Below are 22,920 nucleotides of genomic sequence, written 5' to 3'. Positions count from 1 at the left end.
TTGAGCAGAACTAATGCCTGATAACCTCTTATAATGCAAATCCCATTCACACCAAGGACTCTTTATCTCCCATTCACAGTAACAAAATCCCATTGCCAGTGATCAAATCTCATTTTCCCACCCAAACATCAGGTCAATCCCAGCTCCCATGCATTTTATCCCTTCATGACCCTCATTTAATACAACACAGCGACGGGTGGTTTTCTTTCTGTTTCCATCTAACACCAACACTACAACTTTGAGCGGGATTGGTACACAACGTTCCCCAGTGGGGGGACCGGTGCTCAGGGGGAAGGGGTAAAAAGGTTGTCAGTGGAAGGAATCCTTTAAGAATTGTCTGTAGGATTTTTTTTTTTTTTTTGGGGGGGGGGGGGGGTGGAGGGGGGATTCTCACCGCCCCCTTCTCCGGTTATTTCCAATGGTCCGTCCCAAAGTTAAAAGAAAGGCGAATTGTTTCTCATCGGGTCCACAAGGGGATATCAGCTGTGATAGTATAATAGGGTGTACCTAATTGAATACGCCCTCAAGTTCCTCGAAGGGATCGAAAGTCGTTCAACGGGTTATAAATCACAGAATGCAGCAAAACCAACAGTAACACACGACATTTATCTCAACGAAAAACCCAATTACGAATGGTGCTACACTTTATTCTCAGTTCAATTAAGTTTACTTGTACATCGTCCAGATTACTACCTCATTATCACAGCTCGATATTGCATTGATTATAAAGTACTCGTATTGAAACATGTATCAAAAGGAGGCTGGGAGGATTCCATGGTATTCTCCTTCCTTCTTTTTCCGTGCTTAGATGAGCACAACAATTCAGTTTAAAACTTGCTATTCTACGCACAGGCACCGTAAAATACTTCATGGCAGCCGTGTACGAAATCATTATCTTCACACATGGAAACTGAAGTGAGAAATTAATGTTGGCATCTTGCCATTTACCTATAGGGCGAACATTAATAACAAAATATATCATCTACAACTTCCTAAATTATTTGCGCCAATTAACTTATTCTAATCCAAGTTATTCAAAACAAGATAAGACCATGGTTCGAAAAACTCAGCTTCGATTCATGTCCACAATGAAAGTCTGCAATTTTGAGATCCGAACAATCTTTTCAGTGGAAGTCTTTACAAAGCCGAGTGCTTCTTAATAAAGTTGATCAACCCATTGGTGGAAGAATCATGTGATGTCACTGGGCCTGGAGCTTCTAGTTCTGGTTGAATTGCTTTAGCCAGCTGTTTGCCTAATTCCACGCTGCGAAAAAAGGACCACCGGAGTGATAAGATAAAGCCTTTACTCTTCGAGCATAACTGCTTCTTTTTCGTCGTCTCGATTAAGTTACACTTACGCTTATAAAATCTCTCCTCCAGTGAAAAAATCTTTGTAAAATTAAAGCAAATTTCCAAGTGAGTGGCTTGGAACAGTCTCAAAGTCTTTTGGTATACTCGACAAAGTACCAAAGCGTACAAACCAATTGAGACCAATACCTCCTAACTACAGGGCGACGCAATACGCTGCTCTCGGATTGTGCAAAAATGTCTCACGCAGCAGTTTCCAACTAATCCAGCATTTAACGAGATTCCACGATTTGCCTACTTCAGCATTTCTACGCTTAGTGGTTGGTTTAAATATCTTGCACCACAATCTCGGCCAATCAGAGAAAACAACCAAAACCAACTGTGATTTGCTCGCAGTACGCGATTTCCCGCGCTTTGCACGGGGTTGCATGTGTCACCTTAATTGCCCGTTATTACTTGCCAATCATTGAAATCTTTGGCTAAATTTATTTCAAGGACCGCCCCTCACTGACAACAGCTATGGAGCAAAACCAACCATTGTACTTACCCCCACTGGTCATAAGAATTTATGTCCCAGACAACGCCTTGGCAAAATATCTTGTGTTCATACATAGCTAAACAACAGTAAAACAAACAAAGAAAAAGAGAACGTGGATGAGGATTATCGCAAATCTTATTTTATCCGTTAATAGTGACGATTTTGGAAAGCGCCAGAAAGTGCCCCTTGCTCTTCTCCTCAATTTCAAAATCACTCGCTTCTGGAAATATTGACAATCAACGCCACAGAGTGTCCCCTAAACTATGATCATAGGTAGCAAATGCTTAGACCTTAAGGAACACTTCGCGTTGGACACACACCTTGTGAAGTTATGTCTCTTATCACCAAACAACAAGAAAACAGCGTTTTTGACCTTAGCTGCATCACAGCATTTCGGACAAAGCGATGCTTCAAAAAAGATAACGTACAGCTCTTGTTTTTCTTTTGTACCATGTTTCTTTGTTACTATATAAGGGCGCGTTCGATTGACCCTATTCCGGAATAAGAATACGTGGAGTGATGATAAAAATGGTATGTTTGGCGCGTTTCAAAGCAGCAAGGATAATAAAAATGTTTAAAATAGCATTTTAGCAGATGTTTGACAATTTTAATGTGAATCTCCGTAAACACGAAGGATTTCTAACTTATATTCCATGTATTCCTATTCCAAAATACGGTCAATCGAACGCACCCTAAATTTCTATTATGATGTAATAAATAGCTGGGATGCCGCAGTGGTGAAAGATCTCGCCTCCCGCCAATGATGTGGCCCTGGTTCGATTCCCAGATTTGGCGTCAAATGTGGGTTGAGTTCGTTGGTTCTCTACTGTTATGAGAGGTTTTCCTTCCTCAAAAACCAATATCCGATTATTTAATGAGTTGATTTGCTTTGATTTCTTTACAGTGTCCTAAATTAGTGCTCCAGCGCTAAATAAAGTTGATACAAAACAAAGTTCATTGTTATTTATCAAGAGGTCTCCAAATTCCTCAGATTGAGATGTAAATTACGACCACCATTGCTCTCAAACAAACAAACAAAAAAAACCTCACCGATTAAAGCACCCAATATGAAGGGAGTCAGTTTTTGAAACATAATGGAGTTAGTTGGCTTATTTCCAGCAAAAACCTGTGATGGAGAGAAAAGGTCAAATAGTTGCATACCCATCAGCAGGGCTGTGCTCTAAGGAAAATTTCAGGGAGACCTTCGGGCTCCCAAGCATTTCAGCTGGGGTGCCCAGCCCTCCAAGTTGGTCGCCCGAATTAATTAATTATTTAATTAATTAATAATTATTATCTGAGATCAGCAACGCAGGAAGATCTTCATCCATCTCTCTCTCAACAAAACATTGCTGCTACTGGTCTGGTGATCGTCAAACTCGCTAGTGCAAGAAAAACCCGCAACCCGTCAAATTTTTCACGCCATACTTGAGAAAGACGAGAAAAGTGGCAATGCCACCTGAAGGGGCCAAAAACCATTGCTCCAACGCGTTACTTAAGTTCTTCTTTAATGTCAAATATCCTTAGTTTAAAGAGAACAGGCGATGCGGTGAACGTTGCGATAAACGGTGCGAAAGCAATAATCGATACGGTTGCTAGAGAAATAAACAAGGAAAATACAAGTTACTACAACAAAAGGACGAACCAAAAGGTATCAATTTTTTTTGAGCAAGTCATCTTGATTTGGACGAAAATCACTGCTACAGGACAGAACTTAAGTATTTTTTTTCTTATATTATCAGTAAAATGTTTTAATAGTGGAATGAGCTTTTTGTGGATTCAGTCGAAGCGCCAGTCACAGCGTTATTTGTTTACAGCACGGAATGGTTTGTCACGAACTAAGGACAACGCGGGACTGCTCTGTTTCTAAAACAACAACACAATGACATATCTTTCCTTTTTTCTTATTTCGTTATAATTTCATATACTGGGGAAAACAACCATAACCTAAATGTATTTTAGCCAAGCAGCCGCAGCCGCAAGAAATTGTAAAAATATTAAATTTGCATAAACTGCGATTCCCGGGTTCATACAAAAGTAAATTACACCGCATCGCCGGCCGCGCTTTACCGCTGTCAGAGCAGAAGTAACAACTCTTTTTTTAAACTATAACCAAGAAATGCCAAACTTTACGTTCCAAATTTAATACTTTTTTTTTGAGAAAGAATCGAAATTCGTGCGGCCGCCTGCCGTCACGTGCAAAGTCACAGATTATGTTACATATGAAATCATGTGGAACAGCCTTTGAACCGACTGTTTCGTACGAAGAAAAAACATTTTCTGAGAGGTTTCGTAAACTGTAACCACCAACATATTAAAATTTTTAGCCGCCTTATCTGCTAGAAATACAATAAGCCAGAGTGCCCGGCCGGGCGACCGGGTAGTTTTTCTCACTCGCCCGAAACCAAATGTTAGTCGCCTCAGGCGACCGGGCGCCGTTAGAGCACAGCCTTGCATCAGTACAGGGACAGAGATTTGCAGAAAATGTTTTCGTCACAAGCATTCCTGAAACACCTTATTCGCAGGCTATGCCCCGAATTCAATGTTTGCGCACTTCAGCATTTCTTCAACATGATTAGTGGCTCAACGGAATCTGTTTGCATATGGCTCGTGCAGTCTATGCATCAACATCATTCTCACGAACACAACCCTTGACATCAATAACGTGTTAAACACGAAGACGCACTATAAAAGGGGGCGCTTCACGCACTGCTTTTGTTCGAATTCATTCAAGCACGACTGATTAATTATCCAAGATGGTGATCAACAAACAGCAACACAGAGACGGAAGCCCGAAAAGATATTTCTAGCGCGAAAAAAAAGGGACTGGGAATTTGAAAAAAGAACGACAGATAACATTTTATGGGATAATACGGACACATCGCCATACGGAGCTTTTTTTATTGAAAAAAATATCACAGAGCTCTCGGTCGCGTCCACGGTTGATTGATAAATCATTTGCATGTGCCTAAGGCACCACACCTTTTATAGTCCCACGCACGTCAACGGTGACTGACAAATGAGCCTCGATCTTCCCAGGGAAGACTTCGTTATATAGCGCGCCTTCGTGTTTAACTTAAAATAAGATGGCCGTCACAAGATATATTTGTTCAACAAGGGATTTAATTGACCTTATGAGGTAAAATTTTTTCTAGTGTTGCTCCGGTCTTTCCACTCTTCTCGAGCTCAGCTCGGGCCTCCTCTGCTGTCTTGCCTTTCATCAATGCCTCAGGTTGGGCCAAGAAGTTGGCCAAAAGGATCTGAAAAAAATAGCATATATTGGTCGTATGCTCAGGAAATTTTAGCTGCTTTGGTGGCGTCCTCACACAAAGAATAGAAATAGCAGACTGCAATCACCACACCACATGGACACGCTACGTCACATTGTATTTTAAATTGTATTTCTCTTTTGCCCATGCCCAGACGCCTTTCCTTTTCCTCGTGTAATGAAGAAAAGAAACATTTACCATTCATTATGTATGTCTTTATGGTTTGTCCATCATATTAAAGAAAGCCATCAAGTAGTAGAAGCCTACACAGCACAGACTGCCTTCAGTTCCCCTTTCCCCTTGAAATCCGAAGAGTACAGCGTTAAGCAAGAGCAAAAGATCTTATTCGCTTATACCTAATTTTTTCATAATGCAGTTCCTCTGGCGATACATAAGAGATTTAATCCTTGGTCATTTTAAGGCGAGGGCGTGGGCATAAATATGTCCATCTTTGGAAAGAACTAAATGGTTGAATGAAGCAGAAACGACTGAACTCTCCTGTTCCATTCCTATACAATCAAACTATTAGACAAGCGCTTAAGTCAGCATTTTATTTTGTTTCTGTCAAAAAGACGGCAGCATTATCTGTAGAATGCTCTGTCTAATATGCAAGAACGACCTGGCCGGAATAAAAAACGCCGGCAAAATTAAGTGAAAAAGGAATTAAATAGAATAAATGGGTACACCAGGAATCGTATAATGAAACTAGATATCGAAAGAAAAGTAAAATTGACAAAGAGATACAAAGTTTCCACTGAGCCAATCTGTCACAACCGCAAACGACCTAAAGCACTCTGAAACTGTGAACGTCATTGAACATTTAGCTTAGATTTCATGTTTGGAGGCAACTTTACGATTGTGAAAGTTTAACATTATCATGCAGTAGCCCTCTTTACAGTTGTGTGCTTAGTTACTGGGCCTTTAAATGAAAGTGAGGCTGGTGTTGATTTTGTTATGATACTGACCTCCCTCCTTTTCTTATGTTAATGATGTTGTTGTCATGCTAATTAGTAAGAATTTACATAAGAAAAGCAGTGAAGTCTCTGTCCAAAAAAAGGTGAATTCCAGTCTCACTTTTATTCATAGGCCAGGTAACTAAGCAACCAACTGTAAATTGGTCTATTAGTAATGTTTCATCTTTATATATAAGATCATTTTTTTGTTCTCCAATTTGCCAAACAAGCGCATGACACCTCAGACCTTTAACGTTGTTCAAAGAAAAGCATATACCCATTGGGTAAATTGCTATCCAGAGGAAAAGCGCTTTTAAAATCAATTGAGTTCACCTCTTAAGTGATTTATCAAGTTGAGAGCGGTATGCACCCTTTCCAACTACTGGGACCCTGGTTTGCAAGCGGTTGGCATTACAATCACAATGAGTGATGTAAGGAAAAACATCGCAGTTTATTAGTTGGAAATTCCCGGGCAACTTTCGCCTACACGTGTCTTTGCGGGGGCATGGGAGTTTCCGTCGTTAGTATCATTTACCGTATGATGGACTCCACCCGCAATGGGATTATGAGTCTCAACTGGTGCCAAAAAGTCCGCTGGGATCAACTTGGTACCTGCGTAGAGACATAAGAGGAAAAAGGGTTGTCACTTTGTTCGAAAACGACAATAATACAATGGACACCCAAAAAGACAGCCACAAAAATAGTCTGAGCTAAAATTAGGGTCCTAACAGTACGAGCAGTACGCATTTTTGTGCTTTTGTGTCATTATGCTGCAAAAGATCGAGAGGAATGTGAAGTCTTGATTTTATAAGGAAAGCACATAAATTAATCACACCAGACCGGAACACAACACCGGGAACTCCGTGACCTGCTCTTTTCGATCAGTTTGAGGGATCTTTAACGTCCCACAGAGGTTTTTGAACTTGTTTGCCCTTTGTGGTAGAATAATGACCGTCAGGTTTTGACACCAAAGACATTAATTCGTCCTGCAGACGTCATCGTATTCGTCTTTTGCAACCATGAGAGTAACAACATGAGACGCACTTATCCCTCCAGCACGAACCTTGGCTACGATTTTCAGTGAGTCTCTATTTAAATTTCGTCGCTTTGTTCGTCTTGGAAGGCGCACTAAATCAGATAGTTTGCCTAGGCGTATAAGGTGGCTTGTTAGACTCTCTTACACTAAGTGGACTGCACAGACGTGCTGAAAATCTTTATCCGATTTCGGCCGGGACAAATAATGCCGCATCTCTAGAATTACTCTGCGAGAAGTCTCTCTTTTGCTCTAAAATCGTTGAAACGAACGCGTAGGTTGAACTTTCAAAATGGTTGAAGCTGCCGGTCGCAAATATTGCGGGCGTTGATGGGCGCCTGCGGTACTTGCAACCCGCAGCTTCAGCCATTTTGCAAGTTCAACGTACGCGTTTGTTTCAACGATTGTAGAGCAAAAGAGAGACTGCTCGCAGTCTACTCTAGAATAAATAGCGCTAAATCTCAAGCTAAAGATAAAGAGGAAGAAGGAATTGCCTTACCCTGAGGTGAAGGGGAAGAGTGACAATGACCAACTGAGTTAATTGAGGTCATTCACCTCTGCTTTTATTGCTATAGAATAACTACATGTAACAAAGGCATGGTGCCAAAGGTATGGGGCACCACTAAGCATCGCGGACGGCAAAGGCAACGAGATCGCCATCTCAGAATTATATTTTCTCGTTATTGTAAAATGTTCAGTTTGAGACTAATTCAACCCATTTTTTTCAACAACCTTTCCTTTTTAACATTTGAAAAGTGTGCTAGTTACCCAAGTGCGAAACTGCATGGTGTGCTTACATTACCGATTGGATGAAGAATGCGCTATCCTCACGGGCTGTCGTTCAGTAAGCTCAGGAGTCTACTTCCCACTCAAAATATCAAATGTTCCGTAAAAGTTTTTAAGGCTTATGATCTCTGACTCCAATTAAATTTAACGGTATTCGAACAAGCTTATTATATATCATTATGTACCTTATTGAATTCTATGAATTAAGTATTTTTAAGAGTTTCTTGCATTAAATTGTAGATGTAATTTTCTTCCTTTTATAATGTGTCTTGTTCTATATTTTTACCATCATATAGATACGACGTAATTCAACTCAACCCTTGGGTTGCAAAGCTATATAAACTACCTACCCACCTATCTACCTCACTAACTACCTACCTATCTACCTACCTCCCTACCTACCCACCTACCTACCTACCTACCTACCTACCTACCTACCCACTAACTACCTACCTACCTATCTACCTACCCACCTACCTACCCAGCTACCTACCTACCCACCTACCTACCTACCTGCCTACCTACCTACCTATCCTATACCTATCTTGAAACCTTAAATTTGCTGTTCGGCAGACTGTAAAGAAATGTGTTAAGATGAAACAATCTTTCCCAAGAAAATATCTTGCCCTCCTCTTGATCGTGCAATCCCGCTGACCAGAACTTGCCTCTCTTCGTATAGCTAAAGAGAAAAGCCTTTGCTACAATTTCTCGGACTTGAATACCACACAATTAAAAAAGATGTGAGCTCGGAACTAACCTTGATGAATGAGCTGATAAAACGCGTGCTGTCCATTAGTACCAGGCTCTCCCCATACAATAGGACCGGTGGAGTAGTTGACTTGTTCCCCTCTGCGTGTTACGTACTTACCATTCGATTCCATATCACCCTGTTACGGAAATAAAACGAGTTTTACCTTGATCAATGAAGTACGACCGTTCGGATGAATGTGACGGTTCTGCAAAGGATTGTTGACTTTGTGGAATACTTTCACTTAAGTTGTCAGAAACCACCGCCATTGTAAGGACGAGATTAAGAAATAGTACGTTCTTTTCCAAACGTTGACAGGCGGGTAGCACTTGTATTTCAACAGAATTATGCAATCATTAGCATGGACATATGGCACCACGGCTTTTACAGTGCGTCTTATGGCCACTTAGTGATTTTACTCCGTCTAACGCCAGACGATTTTAGAGCGAGTTTCAATCGAGTGTCGTAAAACCAAAACCCAAATAATTACTTCGGCCAATCAAAAAGGAGGGAGACAATCCGGTAAACCAATCAAAACTCGAAGTAATTACACGTAGCCGACACAAAGCGCGGGAAAATGTGCACGCGCAAGCCACGACTGGTTTTGGTTTTACATCTGATTGGTTAAAAAAGTGGCTGGAAAACCTTGAACCAATCACTGAGTGAAGTAATCATAGAGCGGTTTTCAATTGAGTGTCGAAAGTAATTAGCGAATTGCTTTGGTTTTGCATTTACTTCACTCAGTGATTAGTTCAAAGTTCTCGTGAACCAGTCACTGAGTGAAGTAATCATAAACCAAAGTAATTCACTAATTACTTTCGACACTCAATTGAAAACCGCTCTAAACCAAAGCAATTCGCTCATTACTTTCGAAACACAATTGAAAACCGCTCTACTCGTCAATGTTAAGGGGTTAAGCATGGCCCATGAGGCCCGGCTACGAGTTGTTCGCTCCAAATCATAGGCTTCTGATAAAGGGAATTGAACTGCAGAAAACAAACTTACTTGTTGGAAATAAGCAGCAAAACGATGCATATACTGAAATGAGAACAAATCCTGTCAATAATAATTGAAGGCAACACAATGCCAAAATGAAGAGACGTTTCTGAAACAAACTTAAGCATTGACAAGAGGTTAAAAAACAACGTTGAGAAACAAAAAATAACAATAATCGAAGAAGAAAATTGTTTTGTCGTAAATACGTTTTGGACATTTTCACAATAACAAAGGAAGGTTAGACTGCATTCAGACTCCCTCTTTAGGACTTTTTCGCACTTTTCAGTTTACAATAGACAAATGATGCCGTTTAACCTGAGGAAATACCAGTTTTAGCGATCAAAAAGTGCTATGTGCGGAGGTAAAGAATCTTCGTTGTTGGAAAAGTTGAAAAATAAGGGCAAGATCTCCATTCTTTGCTAGGTCTAGATCTATACATGCACTAAATGACAGGGGGCTTACCTGATCATAAGGAAAAAGGCCATACGTCTGAGAACCGAAGAAATTGTTGTACCAAACACCAAGCATTGCCAGGATAACAGGAACCTGGAATATGTATAGTGTATATACTTAACTTGTACTGTAATTGTCAGGTACATGTAATGGAATCAAAGGAGATTACCAATGCACTGACTATTTAAACAAATTATATGAATAATTTGTTGGGGTTTTTAAGTGATTAATTTAAGTGACGTTTTCTTGTTGTGGTTATTCTCGAACAAATGAAAAGAGTAGAGTGTCACTGTTCTGCAATAAACTGCTTCAAGTAGCAGCTGGATTTTAAAGCAATGGCATGAAGGCTGCCGCTGATCTCCTCTCGTCCCATATAGTTCTTTTTTTGCATACAATTTGCAACAGTCCTTCGTAGGAGTTAATAGGTGTTGTTCAGGTGCAATTTGGTAAACAACCAAAATAACAGGAAAGTCTCCTTCAATGGTTAAGAACAAAATCATTCGTTGGCAAGGATTTAAATTTAACATGCGCTCGTGCAATACTTAACAATTATTCCATAAGCCCGTGTTGGAGACGAGATGGTAAATAGCCAACGAGGCGCGTAGCACCGAAGTAACTCGAAGTAATTACACGTAGCCGACACAAAGCGCGAGAAAAAGTGGCGCGAGAACTTTGAAATAATCATTGAGTGAAGTAATGCAAAACCAAAGTAATTCACTAATTACTTACGACACTCAATTGAAAACCGCTCTAAGACATACAGCTGTAAATGTAGTGATACAGCTGTAAGTACTCACATTTTTTTCCAAAGGAGCTGAACAGAAGTGATTATCCTAAAACAAATTTTGAACATAGAAGTCAAGTTCCTGAAATTAAAGACCACTGTACAAAAGAAGCTAATACATTTCTTGCATGCACAATGTCTCATGCTCTTAACAAACAACAAACAAAAACTGACTACATTATACACAAAGATAGCCTGTTCCAGGCTCCGAGATAGTAGGGAAAGCACAGATATGAGATAAGTGCAAAGAAACGCGTGGGGGCTGGGGAGAGATCCCATGTATGTCTTATTTTCACGTTCCCTTTCTGGTCGTGCCGACCCTACCATCCAAGAGCCCAGAATATGCTAACACAAAGAAAACATGACACACATGCATATTCTTTTAAGAGTTTCTGATGTAAAAAAATGCATGAAACCAATGCTACAGGTAACTGCTAGTCCAAATTCTTAGGTGGGCCATAGTTGTATTCTCTTACATGGTAGGTGTTTGCATTGTTCATAAGCTTGCATCTTTAGCAACAATGACTCTGCATTGGTGTATGCATCATTCTGCAGTTGTCCAGTGAGAACAAGACTAATTGACTTATGATAACTAACCATGGCATGTGCACCGGAGAGGAGAGCTTCAAAATTATCCATTCCTGCAGAAAAACAGAAATATTAAGAAGAAGCTTTTGTCATTGCAGCCAGGTCAAATAGAGCTAATGCAGTGCTCATTTACAAGTAACCATAACCTGCAATAAAGACATCAATTTCAGTGGAAGCTCTGTTTATTTCATTATAATGAAATGTTTGGCTGCTATCTTGAAGTTTACAGAGATTTCACACTTACCACATATAACTGCCTTGAAATGACAGTGAAATGAAGATACAGTAATGTGGTCAAACATATCACATTTCACTTTGTGTTTCAAAATATATTTTGTTTGCATGCAAGTACAGATAATTATCATCCCTTCCTAGACAATTGAGATAATGGTCAAATAAATTCTGCAGGGAGTTCTCTATTTCTTTAAAAGCCTAAAATAATATTAAGATTTCTTTCTTACCAATGTAAACAGCAATGGACATCCCAATAGCAGACCAAAGAGAATATCGTCCTCCAACCCACTGGAAATATCAATGTAATTAACCATAAAATTATTTCTCAGTGTCCTCAAAGATCATTTAAAAGATTAACTCTATATCTGCGCAATGCGGACAATTCAGCACAAGGGTGGAATTTTCTACGTAAGGCAATAATTTTATCTGCAAAGCCTCGGTGAAACAATACTTGAACACTGCAACAGAAATACATGTACTTACATCCCAAAAGGCAAACATGTTTTCCTTTAAAATGCCAAATTCTTTCACCTTCTCCTGTAGATCACAGTAAATAAAAAGGAATCATTCAATTCAAATAACTGTAAACCCTGTAAGTTCAAACAGGAAAAAACATTATCCATGACTAAAAAGTACATTAAAGAGAATTACAATATACATTGTACAAGTAGCATAGTTACCTCATTTGTAGAGAGAGCGATAAAGTGCTTAGCAACAGCTGATTTCTGAGACAAGAGGAAAGTTTGCTCACTTAAATGAGAACATAGATTCTTATTAACACATTGGCCTCTCAAAAAATGCCAAAATCTCAAAATCAACAATACTATTATTACTACATTTTTACTTTTGTAGGTTAAGCCTCACATTCAGTAGCTTTCCAAATTTTTTTTTGTAAAGGACTGTTTATATCAGTGTGACAGGTGCCTGTCTCATGTGTTGCTTGAGAGTTCATGGCTGGGTTGCCACTGGGTTTCCCAGCAATAGGAGTTAGCAGTGACTCCATCTAGGAACTGGCTGGCAATAGTGGAAGCTCCTGGATGTCTCCGGAAACCAACCTCCACTAGTAACGGAATTATTATAAAGTGAGAATTCAACTGCCAACTTACATCCTTGAGTGTCTTCAAAAGCCATTCCCTTGCTGATTTTGCATTTGTTATGGTTTCTATTGTTGTAAATGTCTGAAATAAAGACATGTAAGATGACTTAACTACAGTACATAAATGGCTTGCACAGGATTTGTTACTTTTTGGCTTTGCCTTGAAGGCAGCATACCACACTGACCACAGGTGCTACTGCCAATTACGGTGGTACCCCTCTGATAAAATGTTCATCACTGGGAATGCTGGAAACATTGTGCTGGTTCACAAGTGGTGCATGGGTTCTTTCACAACTTTAATTTAAAATGTATTTGTGACAAAGGGCCTATGGTTTATCCTAATTATCTGAGGGGCCAAGAATATCTAACAGCCAATTACAAGTGTATTGCTATTCCTCTTTCATTATTTTGAGACACCAGTCAGCCAAAAGTTAGGGTTGACAGATTAAAAGGCAAATGCTTATAAGGATATTAAACAAGACTATTCCTCAGAGTGGAGATAAATAACAACCGCTTAGGGCAACCCTGAATTGAATGATTTCTTTAGTATACACCACACCAGCTTTACACCAATTAATTATATAATAATTATTATTGATCGACGAAAACAATGTCCATTGCCAGAAGCCAATTTGCTTCTGTTCCACTTCTCAGAGGTGAACAAATTATTATATTATTGGTACCGTAACTACAACTGTACAGACTAACTACTGTACACTTTACTAATCACTTCCAAGTTAAGCAATATAATATATTGGGATTCACAAAAAAGCACTATATACTGGTCTGGCATGCAGTTAAAAATTATAATAGAACATGTTATTAAATAAATGAATTCAAAGCAAATTGCCTTTCATGGTGAAAAACTTGACTCCTTTATTATTTTTACTGACTAAAAAATGTGTCTCATCACAAGAATTCTACCTTTGATGCTACAATAAAGAGAGTTGTTTCTGGATTTAATGTTGCTACTGTCTTTGCGAGATGTGTTCCATCAATGTTGGAGACAAAATGGACATGCAAGCCTTCCTTGCCATAAGGCTTGAGAGCTTCAGTTACCATCAGAGGTCCCTAGTCAAAATCAAAGGACAGCATTTTATATTAATAGTAAGAATGACAAAAAGTCAAAAGAACTGAAGTTTGAAACAAAGTGCATTAATTTAAACATCTGCACATACTCAAGTGCTATATAATATCATAGCTACTGTTTACTAATACATGTAGGTAGTCATGTACATCTGGCGACAGACAGGTCTGCTCACCAGACAGATACAAAATGTTACGTAAGATCCTGTGCCTGAAGTCATCCTTTTACATGTACCATGACAAGCATTAGGCTGGCGTAGTGGTGACAGCACTTGCCTCCCCCCAGTGTGGCTTGGGTTCAATTCCCAGACTCGGCATCATATGTAGGTTGAGTTTGTTGGTTCTCTACTCTGCACAAGAGGTTTTCTCCAGATACTCTGGTTTCCCCTTTCCTCAAAAACCAACATTTGACTTGGTTTGCATTAATTAGTGCTCCGGCCACCACTAGAAGACTAGACACTTACATGATAATAAAAGTTCCTTTTCTTTTCTTTCCATGGGTTTAATACTGCACAATGTGTCCTCTTACACCTATGGTAAGAGGCACTTAAGCCCAGGCCTTGTTCTACCATTTTAAAGTCAAGCATATTGATTATCGTCCTGTCAAAATGACTGAATATCCTTGCAGAATGGCATTAAAATATAGCAAAAATTTGAACATTATTGGGGAAACACTTCGGTAGGCTTCACTCAGAGAAAAAAACAAAATCTGGGAAAGTGGTTTCTTGAGCATTCAACTTTATCACTCTGTGGCCATTTTAATTGGAGTCCGTGGGGACTAAAGGATTTGACTTTGCATTGTCTTTGCACTTCTAGCCTCACACTGTATGAGAGGTTGGACATGCAAAATCTTTTGTTTGGGCATTGAGTGATACGGGTGTATTCCATTAACACTGAACTATGCAAAGCAGCTTGGATCAACCATGAACAAGCAATGAAAGTAAACCCCTCTGTCTGTACATATTATTATTATTATTATTATTATTATTATTATTATTATTATTACATGTATTATTATTATTATTATTATTATTATTATTATTATAGTTATTATTATTATTACATGTATTATTATTATGTCTACGAGGATTATTATGTCTACGAGGATCTAGGACAAGACGGAGAAGGATAATCGATATCCAAGATAGGGACTTAGAAGTAGAAAATGGACTGGCTGGACTGAGTTAATTCTTTTTATTATCTATTTCTTTTTTGTCAGGTTGTTTCTCTATATTATTATTACTATGACGATTGTTTTTATTACTATGTCTTGCTGACACTTTTTTACTTGTAAATACATTTTTATTAATACTACACTTTTTTTTAAATATAGTTTTTATTGTAATAAGTAGTATATTCATTGTAATTGTAAATTTAAGATTTTTCTTTGAATTTGTTAATAAAGTTGATTTAATTATTTTAAAAAAAAAAATTATTATTATTATTATTATTATTATTATTATTATTATTATTATTATTATTACGGTATTAACCTACCAAATCTGAACCACCAATTCCAATATTCACAACATCTGTTATTGTTTTTCCAGTGTGACCTTGTATGGGAAAACAGAAAAAGTTAATACCGATAAGTCTCCACATCTACATGTACATGTAGACAAGTATAGGTGGACAGGCGCCATGAAAGCTTGATTTATTATTGTCGACACAAGAATAACAAGTGTCAGTTACTGTTATTTAAATAAATATTAAGTCATACCTTTCCAAGAACCTGATCTTACAGCCTGCAAGGCAGATGAAAGTTCCATTACGTAATATCAAGTGAAGTTATTATTTTATAACTTACAAAAGCAATCAAAATTTTGCAACTGGTTTGGAGGTGTATAAGGGCCTTCCATTTCAAGATACTGTAACCTCAAATTAGTTGTTGACAGTAACATAAGAACACAAGCAATATTATGGACTATTATAATTGACTAGCAGAGATTAACCAACCTATATTCGTTATTATATAGCACTTTGGTGGCAGAGCAAAGAAGCCTCTGTACATGTACAAAAGGTACATTGTAAGTGCCTTTCACACATGAAAATAAAGAAAACTAAGAGGCAACCAGAGTGGTACTTGTGTTTCAGTTTGTACAAAATTTGATTGCTAGAAGACCAACATCGATCTTGTCTAGGAGAGAATAATCAAAAAGGCAATATGGACGACAATTTAAAGGCCATGCAATAGATATTTGACCAGATGTGTTCACTGAGCATGCTCTATATTTTATTTCTTAATTTAACCACTAGCAGACCACGCTCTGTTGGTGTTGTTGCTATCGATCTGTGGAAGGATAAATATATTACTGTCCCACTGCTTTCAAACTTTATTGCTGTGCAAATCACAACTGCTGGGACAGTAATGTTTTTATCCTTCTAAAGAGATCGATAACAACAACACTAACAGAGGGTGGTCAGCCTGTGCTTTAACTCTAAAAATTGATACATGTGTTGATCAATCAGACGTCATGAGGCCAGTCACCAAGATGTCCTTGTTCTGTAACTATATGAGATGAATATACTTCAAATGAGAAGTTGGTTGGTGGCTGGTTGTCTATATTAAAGTACACTATACCCTACAGATGGGATGGTGACTACCAGCATACCTCAGTGAACTTTCGCATCTGGTTAAGGACAGCATTCACATCGTCCATGACCTAAAATTGTGTAAAATTTAATAATTAATTTTATCAAAACCAAATTAATAAAGATTTAGAAATGTGGTTAACTCAATCAGAGCAAAAAACCTATGACTGAGAGGAAAGGAACTTCCTCCACAGTCCTCAAGCATGGAATCGCAGTAAGGGGAAGACTGGGACGAGTTTAACATACAAGATTTACGTTGCAAGAAGATACTCGGCTATAAGGTGCATCTTGAGTTAGAGCACATTTGGGGCCAACAAACAATTTCTTTGAGAAAAAATGCTGTGCCTTACACCCGAAAAAAAGTACGGTCAGGGCTTCTAATAGGGTGCAAAAAAAAAATTGGAAATTATGCGGCAAGAAAGGTCTATTATGCAGCAAATTATGCGATTTCATTTTAGCTAATTTGAAGGTGTTTGTTTGATTTAAGGGGAGCACAATCCATTCTTTGCTGTTCAAGGACATACTTGAGCACAAGGGAATGAGGAAAACATCTGAAATAAATCATTTGTCATTTGCCTCATTTTAAATTATTGAAATCAGAGATGCAGAGATGCCAACCTATGGAGATCTAAAATCTGGAGATTTTTTCCATCTGGTCTCCCCACCCCTCCCCCCTCGATCAACCTACCCACTCCCCCTCCCCTCCTCTCCCCCCCCCCCCCTAAACGCACCCACCCATCCCCCAGCAGCTCCTTCAGAATACAAGAATATTCTGCCACCATTGTGAATTTGCGGGAAAACAGGGTACTTATGTCAAGAATTTATATTGGTGAATCGGAGATCCAATCAAACAATCGGTTATATGGCGATGATAGCTAAAGGAAGTCATTTTGTTAAAGTTCTATTAACGTGTGTTTGAAACTCAGAGATGAAGAAATGCATTAAGAAACAATGAAACGAGTTTGAAAAAATCGTTTTTTTTTTAAGCTTGGGGATGCAATTTGAGTCTAGAATGGAGAAACGTCTGTGAAAGGTTCAGAGTCGTTTTTATCCGGGAGATTTAATGACCCGTATGGGAGACCAAGAGATTCGTTCCGTATCCGGGAGACTCCCGGATAATCCGGGAGAGTTGGCATGTATGCAGATGGCTCATTTTGCCGATTTCGTGTCATATGACCCAGCTTCAAATAGCTTGTCCACCACAAACTTTGATGAACAACCACTACGTTGCGGTACCTTCTTACCCTGTTTTTCGCTGAAATGTACAGTAACAGAGAAGTAAGTTTTTTTTTTTTCCTGCAAAGAAGCGCTAGGTGTTTTAACAACTTATCCATAAGGACATTTGTTTCAAGTAAAAGAAAATACTACATACATGTATTGCAAAGGACAATCCAGTCAGTTTTCATGCCAAATTTCTTCAGAGAATATTTAGGGAAATGGATTGTCGCTAATATATTAATTATGAGCAGCCACTTACTATTGAAAACCAGCATCAGGTCCCCGGCAAGTACATACAAAACAATGCATAGAACGCCAGTTTGTTTGTTTCTTTGTTCTTTCCAGTTTTTGACATCTTTTGAAAGCTGAAATAGCTTGAGATTCTGTTCACATTATCAGAGAACTTACGAAAAAGCGATATTTGGCTTTTTTCTTCCGTAAATTGTGCGATTTTGTACAAATTCTGTGGTTTTTCATGAATTATGCAATTTGTTGCGATTTTAAGTGGAAATTTTATTATGCGAAATCGCAACATCGCATAATATCAGAAGCCCTGTATAATGGTAGCTAATTTCAAAGGCAAAAAATATGCAAGAAATTTAAGATTAAATTTGTTATTTGCAGCTGCAAATGAGACAGAAAACAAACAGTCTTGAGTGGACAGGCAGGGGAATTGTATACATGAAAGTTCCACTTTCTCCGGATATGTCTATTAGTAGTACGACTATACTAAAACAAGGAATACCCTTTGTTATTCACCTCCGAGCAACACACCTGGGATTCACGCTGGAAAATATTATTACCGTTGCAAGAATAAAGTTAAAATCATATTTTCGTGTTATATTATCTCATTGTTTTAGTATAATATTAAAACATAGGTCATTGTATTCACCTCACTTCAGTGGCTAGTGCAGGTGGATATTTACCGCATTACTTTGCAGCTCAGTAAATATCCATCACTAGCCAACACCACTTTGGTGAACTGAGTTAAAATTATCACCCCTCTCATTAATTTAAGGACTCTGAAGTTCAAATTCTTATCAACAATTTCAACTTGATGGGCTGACTTCAACTCACTTTGTTGACTTACGTTTTAATTTAAAATGTCCACTCACTCTCACTGCATACAATTAAGATTCGCAGCAAGAAAAAGTGAAGCTGGTTATTGAAATTGTTTACTGGCGCAAAGTAAGGTCATTTCAGTACGATAAAAATTAATGTTATCAATTATATTAACTTGCATTCTTTCCATCCACATAAATAGGCTTGTTCCCACGATTTCTGAGAGCTATGTGAAGAACTGCACGATCCTGGAAATAACAATAATGTTACAAGTCAGTTATGGTTAACCAAATGTGATTAAATCACTTTCTTTATCACTTTCCAGATTTTTGATCAGATGCTAATGATATTGCAACTTACATGTACGGCCATTAACAATAACTTGTATAATTATGTAACTAGACAAGTAGTGATTTTTAAAGATATTCTGGCACCATGTCTATTCTGGGGGTGGGAGGTGAAGGTGAGGTAAGGGGTGAGGGGTGGGGTATGATGAGGTCTCAGTTGGGGTTAAGGTTCCCTAACCCAGACCTAATCACCCCTTACTCCCCAGCCCCCCAACCTTGTCTCAAAGGGTAAAATAAACAATCTCTCTTTCTCACCCTGTTCTCCCTGCCCCCCCCCCCCCAACACATCTCTCTCTTTCTTGTGAGCCCTTGTGAGCCCTGATTAAAATTTAAAAAAAATTCTAGGTTGTCCCTGTTTCAAGCGCCGGGCAACTAAAGCCATAAATTTGATTGCCCTGATAAAAGCTTAGTTACCCATTAGGAAACCCCCTACAATTAAATGCATGCCGTGTTGACATGCAATCACATGGCATTGGAGCTTGAATATCCCATACTGTAGTTCTTAGTGTGCGCCTGTGGTTTTTGGAGCCAATTTTTTTTTAGAATACCCGGCCATTTATCATGGCATAAATCTGTTGGTCCCGCACTCCAACAGTCGTGAACTAAGTGGAATTCAGCTCCCGTGAACTAAGTGGAATTCAGCTCCCGTAGTCGAAAGCTAAGTAGAATTCATGTACTGCATAACTGTTAACTGTTGCTCCTGCAGTCCCGCAGTCCCGTAAAACGAGTGCTCCTGCACTCCTGTAGTCTTTTCGAACGAGTAATAATTGAGGATTAATTGGGATTGTGTTCTTTTGCAATATGTTAGTTGGGGTGGAACTCTTTTAAAACATGTAATAATCGAGTATTGTTGTCGTCTTCTGCGTCATGTTGGTTATTAGGGGTTGTGCCTACTCGGATACAAACAATCGTTTAATCGGAAGAATAGGAGAATATAAATCGCTGTAATCAATTTAGATGACTGCGGGACTGTGGGACTGCGGGAGGAGGTCTTAAGTTCCAGATTTTATTGGCTGGGTACTCTTAGACTAGTATCCAGTCAGGTCTTTAGTGGAAGACTGGATTTACGGAAATAGCATTTTTAATCGATGGAGTCTTTGATCTGCATCGCCTACATGTTTGTCATATTGCCTCGTGCATTTTCCTATCTGATAATTCCTTGTAAAAGCCTCTGTCAGATATTTCTATTTTTGGCTGGGTTAATAATAGTACTAATAATAATAATTTAGAATTTATATAGCTCTTATAAAAACAATTCTAAGTGCGTTACATATTAAGTTTAAAATAGCAAATAACCTAATTCACAATAAGAATATAGAAAAATTAAAAAACTAATTACAAGACTTAAAATAACAAATAAATGAAAGAAAGAAAAACTTGCATTAAATAAATAAATAGCTAAAACTCACATGCCAGCTTACAATGATGCGTCTTTAGCCTAGACTTAAAAAGCGATAAACTATCAGACAAACGTACATTTTCTGGTAACTCATTCTACATTAGAGGCGTGTGCACTGAAAAAGACCTGAGACCATAATTCATCATATCGTACTTAACAGCTTTCAGCTTTAACGGAGGGTTGTCCATTGTTGTCTTTTTCTTCGGGTAATCAGATTTTTTATTTTAGCAAAAACTGGTCACCTGGTAACATTTTGGTCATCTGGGACGACCAACCAACCGCTAATTTCAAGCACTAAATAAATAAAATAAATACAACAAACCTCAGTAAAATTGATTTTCTCTCCAGAAAACATTTTCTGTCGTAAAGTTTCTATATTCCTGGCTTTGGCCTGAGACAGAGAGAAAGGCTTTGTTTAAATAACTGATAACTTAAGGGAATCAAGAGTGCTGCAAGTATCCTTGCAAGTACAAGTTTCTGGTATTAGGCAAATACATTAGTTCTGGATTTATTTTTTACGTATTTTTGGTAGAAAACAAAAAGAGGCACTTGAACTTGAATTCTCAAGGTCAAATTCTAATAGTGAGTTGATAAAAATGGTAAAAGAGAGTATTACAATGTTTTCTTTTTCTTTAATATATTGAAATATATATAACAAATGTTTTCATCTTACAAAATTCATAAGAAGTTTCATGGTCTCATCTGTAATGATGTTTTTGGAATAGTCCACGAGAATTACACCATCCTGAGTGTCAATCTGTGCACTGAAAACAAAACAGATTTAGGGATCATCAAGACACATTTGAGAACATTTGACGCAACCGGCTTTGTCTCATAAGAGGGCCACTTACAGTTTTTAGTCTGTCTAAAGCCATACAATTTAATAATCAATAAGGAACCCTGACAGCAAATTATAAACACTTGCCATGTGTGATAACATGTGAAACCGAGAATAATGGACTTCTGGGGGCTCCTAGCCCACTCTACAAAAAATGTTGTTTCAGGTCTAGGGAAAACTTTTGGCTTAGTTGTCCATCAGTGGAGAAGGGACTTCTACATGTAGTCTTGAATAAATTATTATTATTATTATTATTATCTTGACCTACAGGTAATGTGACCTGTGTATCAGACATGCCTGACTGTCATGCAACCTGATGAACAACCAGATTTTCATGTCACATTTGGAGCTAACAGAAAATCATGACATAGGTTGTCCCGAGAAGTTTTCATCAAACATTGATGTCAAATTTCTTTTGATATTCAAATTTGTAAACTAACAAGGAAAAAAATAAGTCACGGTTGAGCTATCCGAAGCAGGGTGCGTATGAAACCTGGATAATAAGACTTTAATCCGCTTCCCACAACGTGACTCTGCTTGGTATATTACAACGGCCGACGAAACGAGAAACATCTCAAAATTGGTTGATGGGTAATTATATAAAACGCATAATTTGATCATCATCAACGACGAAAATTAAAACGGAATAAATTAGTACTGTGCATTTTACTTTTAGTATTGGCACCCTCTCGTGCATAAGCAAAACAATTCGTTCACACGATTTCGGGAAGCTTCAAATAATCGAAGGTGATAAACGTACACAGAAAGTTCCAGTACATTCAGATTACAATCAAGAAGTTAGTTAGTACACAAAACGACTGTTGTACCTGAATTTTTCAAACCTCTTGGGATCTTTGGCAAACAGATCTCGCATGTGAAGCTTGCTAGCAGTCTCCTCGTAGTGAGAATTAAGAATAGAAACTTCTGGACACTCTCCAAGAGACACTGCCATGTCTAAATTTTGCAATCTCCAAGGCTGCAAATCACTGACCAAGAGCAATATTGCCCACTACAAGTTTGCCAAGTCACTCCAAACAGTAATGAGGCCCAATGACAGATTCTGTGTATTGGTCAGGCGCAGTCACATGTCACGCAAAGACAAGTATTCGATGGGCGGGGTCGAGAGTAGCGTGATTCTCAGACGGTCCAGGTCGCTGGTGACACCACCCTCATACATGTTTTGCTGTACTTATAACTTGTCTGTCACGAATTTCCAACGGTTTACAAATGGTAAACCTTTGAATATACAAGAAAATCTCTTTTAACTTTTCTTTATAAAGCATTTATAAACCGTTGTAAACCGCGCAATTTATTTTACAATGAGCAAGAGTCTTTTGAATCTTGCGTTTATTTGAGTGCTAAGTTATTTGCGGCTAAATACAGGAATTGCAGCAACCTAGTCCCAGTCATTCACTTCTACAGATATTACAAATTTGAGCCCGCGAGAGTGAGAGCCCCTGAACACCAAACCAATGTTTTTACCTAGGTACCTCATGTATCCCCTATTATAGTGTATTTGAATTATAATGTATTTCCACGCGTATACTATAGTATCTTTAAATAATTAGCCCTATATACCCATGTATACCCTTATA

General features: G+C 38.3%; 1 protein-coding gene across 1 annotated transcript; it reads right to left on the bottom strand.

Moving 5' to 3' along the window:
* Nucleotides 1-626: 626 nt before the first annotated feature.
* On the bottom strand, nt 627-22,404 carry LOC138018534 (glucose-6-phosphate isomerase-like). The gene is made up of 22 exons (XM_068865197.1): nt 22,153-22,404; nt 21,161-21,251; nt 20,810-20,878; nt 18,921-18,989; nt 16,482-16,532; nt 15,590-15,614; nt 15,367-15,425; nt 13,708-13,854; nt 12,794-12,865; nt 12,368-12,412; nt 12,171-12,224; nt 11,915-11,975; nt 11,463-11,506; nt 10,879-10,914; nt 10,091-10,174; nt 9,638-9,670; nt 8,642-8,771; nt 6,601-6,677; nt 4,975-5,103; nt 2,897-2,972; nt 1,856-1,922; nt 627-1,264 (listed from the first exon to the last, which is right to left on the bottom strand). The coding sequence occupies exons 1-22, from the start codon at nt 22,275-22,277 to the stop codon at nt 1,138-1,140; spliced, it is 1,671 nt and encodes a 556-aa protein (XP_068721298.1). The 5' UTR covers nt 22,278-22,404; the 3' UTR covers nt 627-1,137.
* Nucleotides 22,405-22,920: the final 516 nt, after the last annotated feature.

The sequence above is a fragment of the Montipora capricornis genome, chromosome 10, assembly GCF_036669925.1.
Source record: "Montipora capricornis isolate CH-2021 chromosome 10, ASM3666992v2, whole genome shotgun sequence".
NCBI lineage: Eukaryota > Metazoa > Cnidaria > Anthozoa > Scleractinia > Acroporidae > Montipora > Montipora capricornis.
This window is presented reverse-complemented; position numbering and strand designations above follow the sequence as displayed.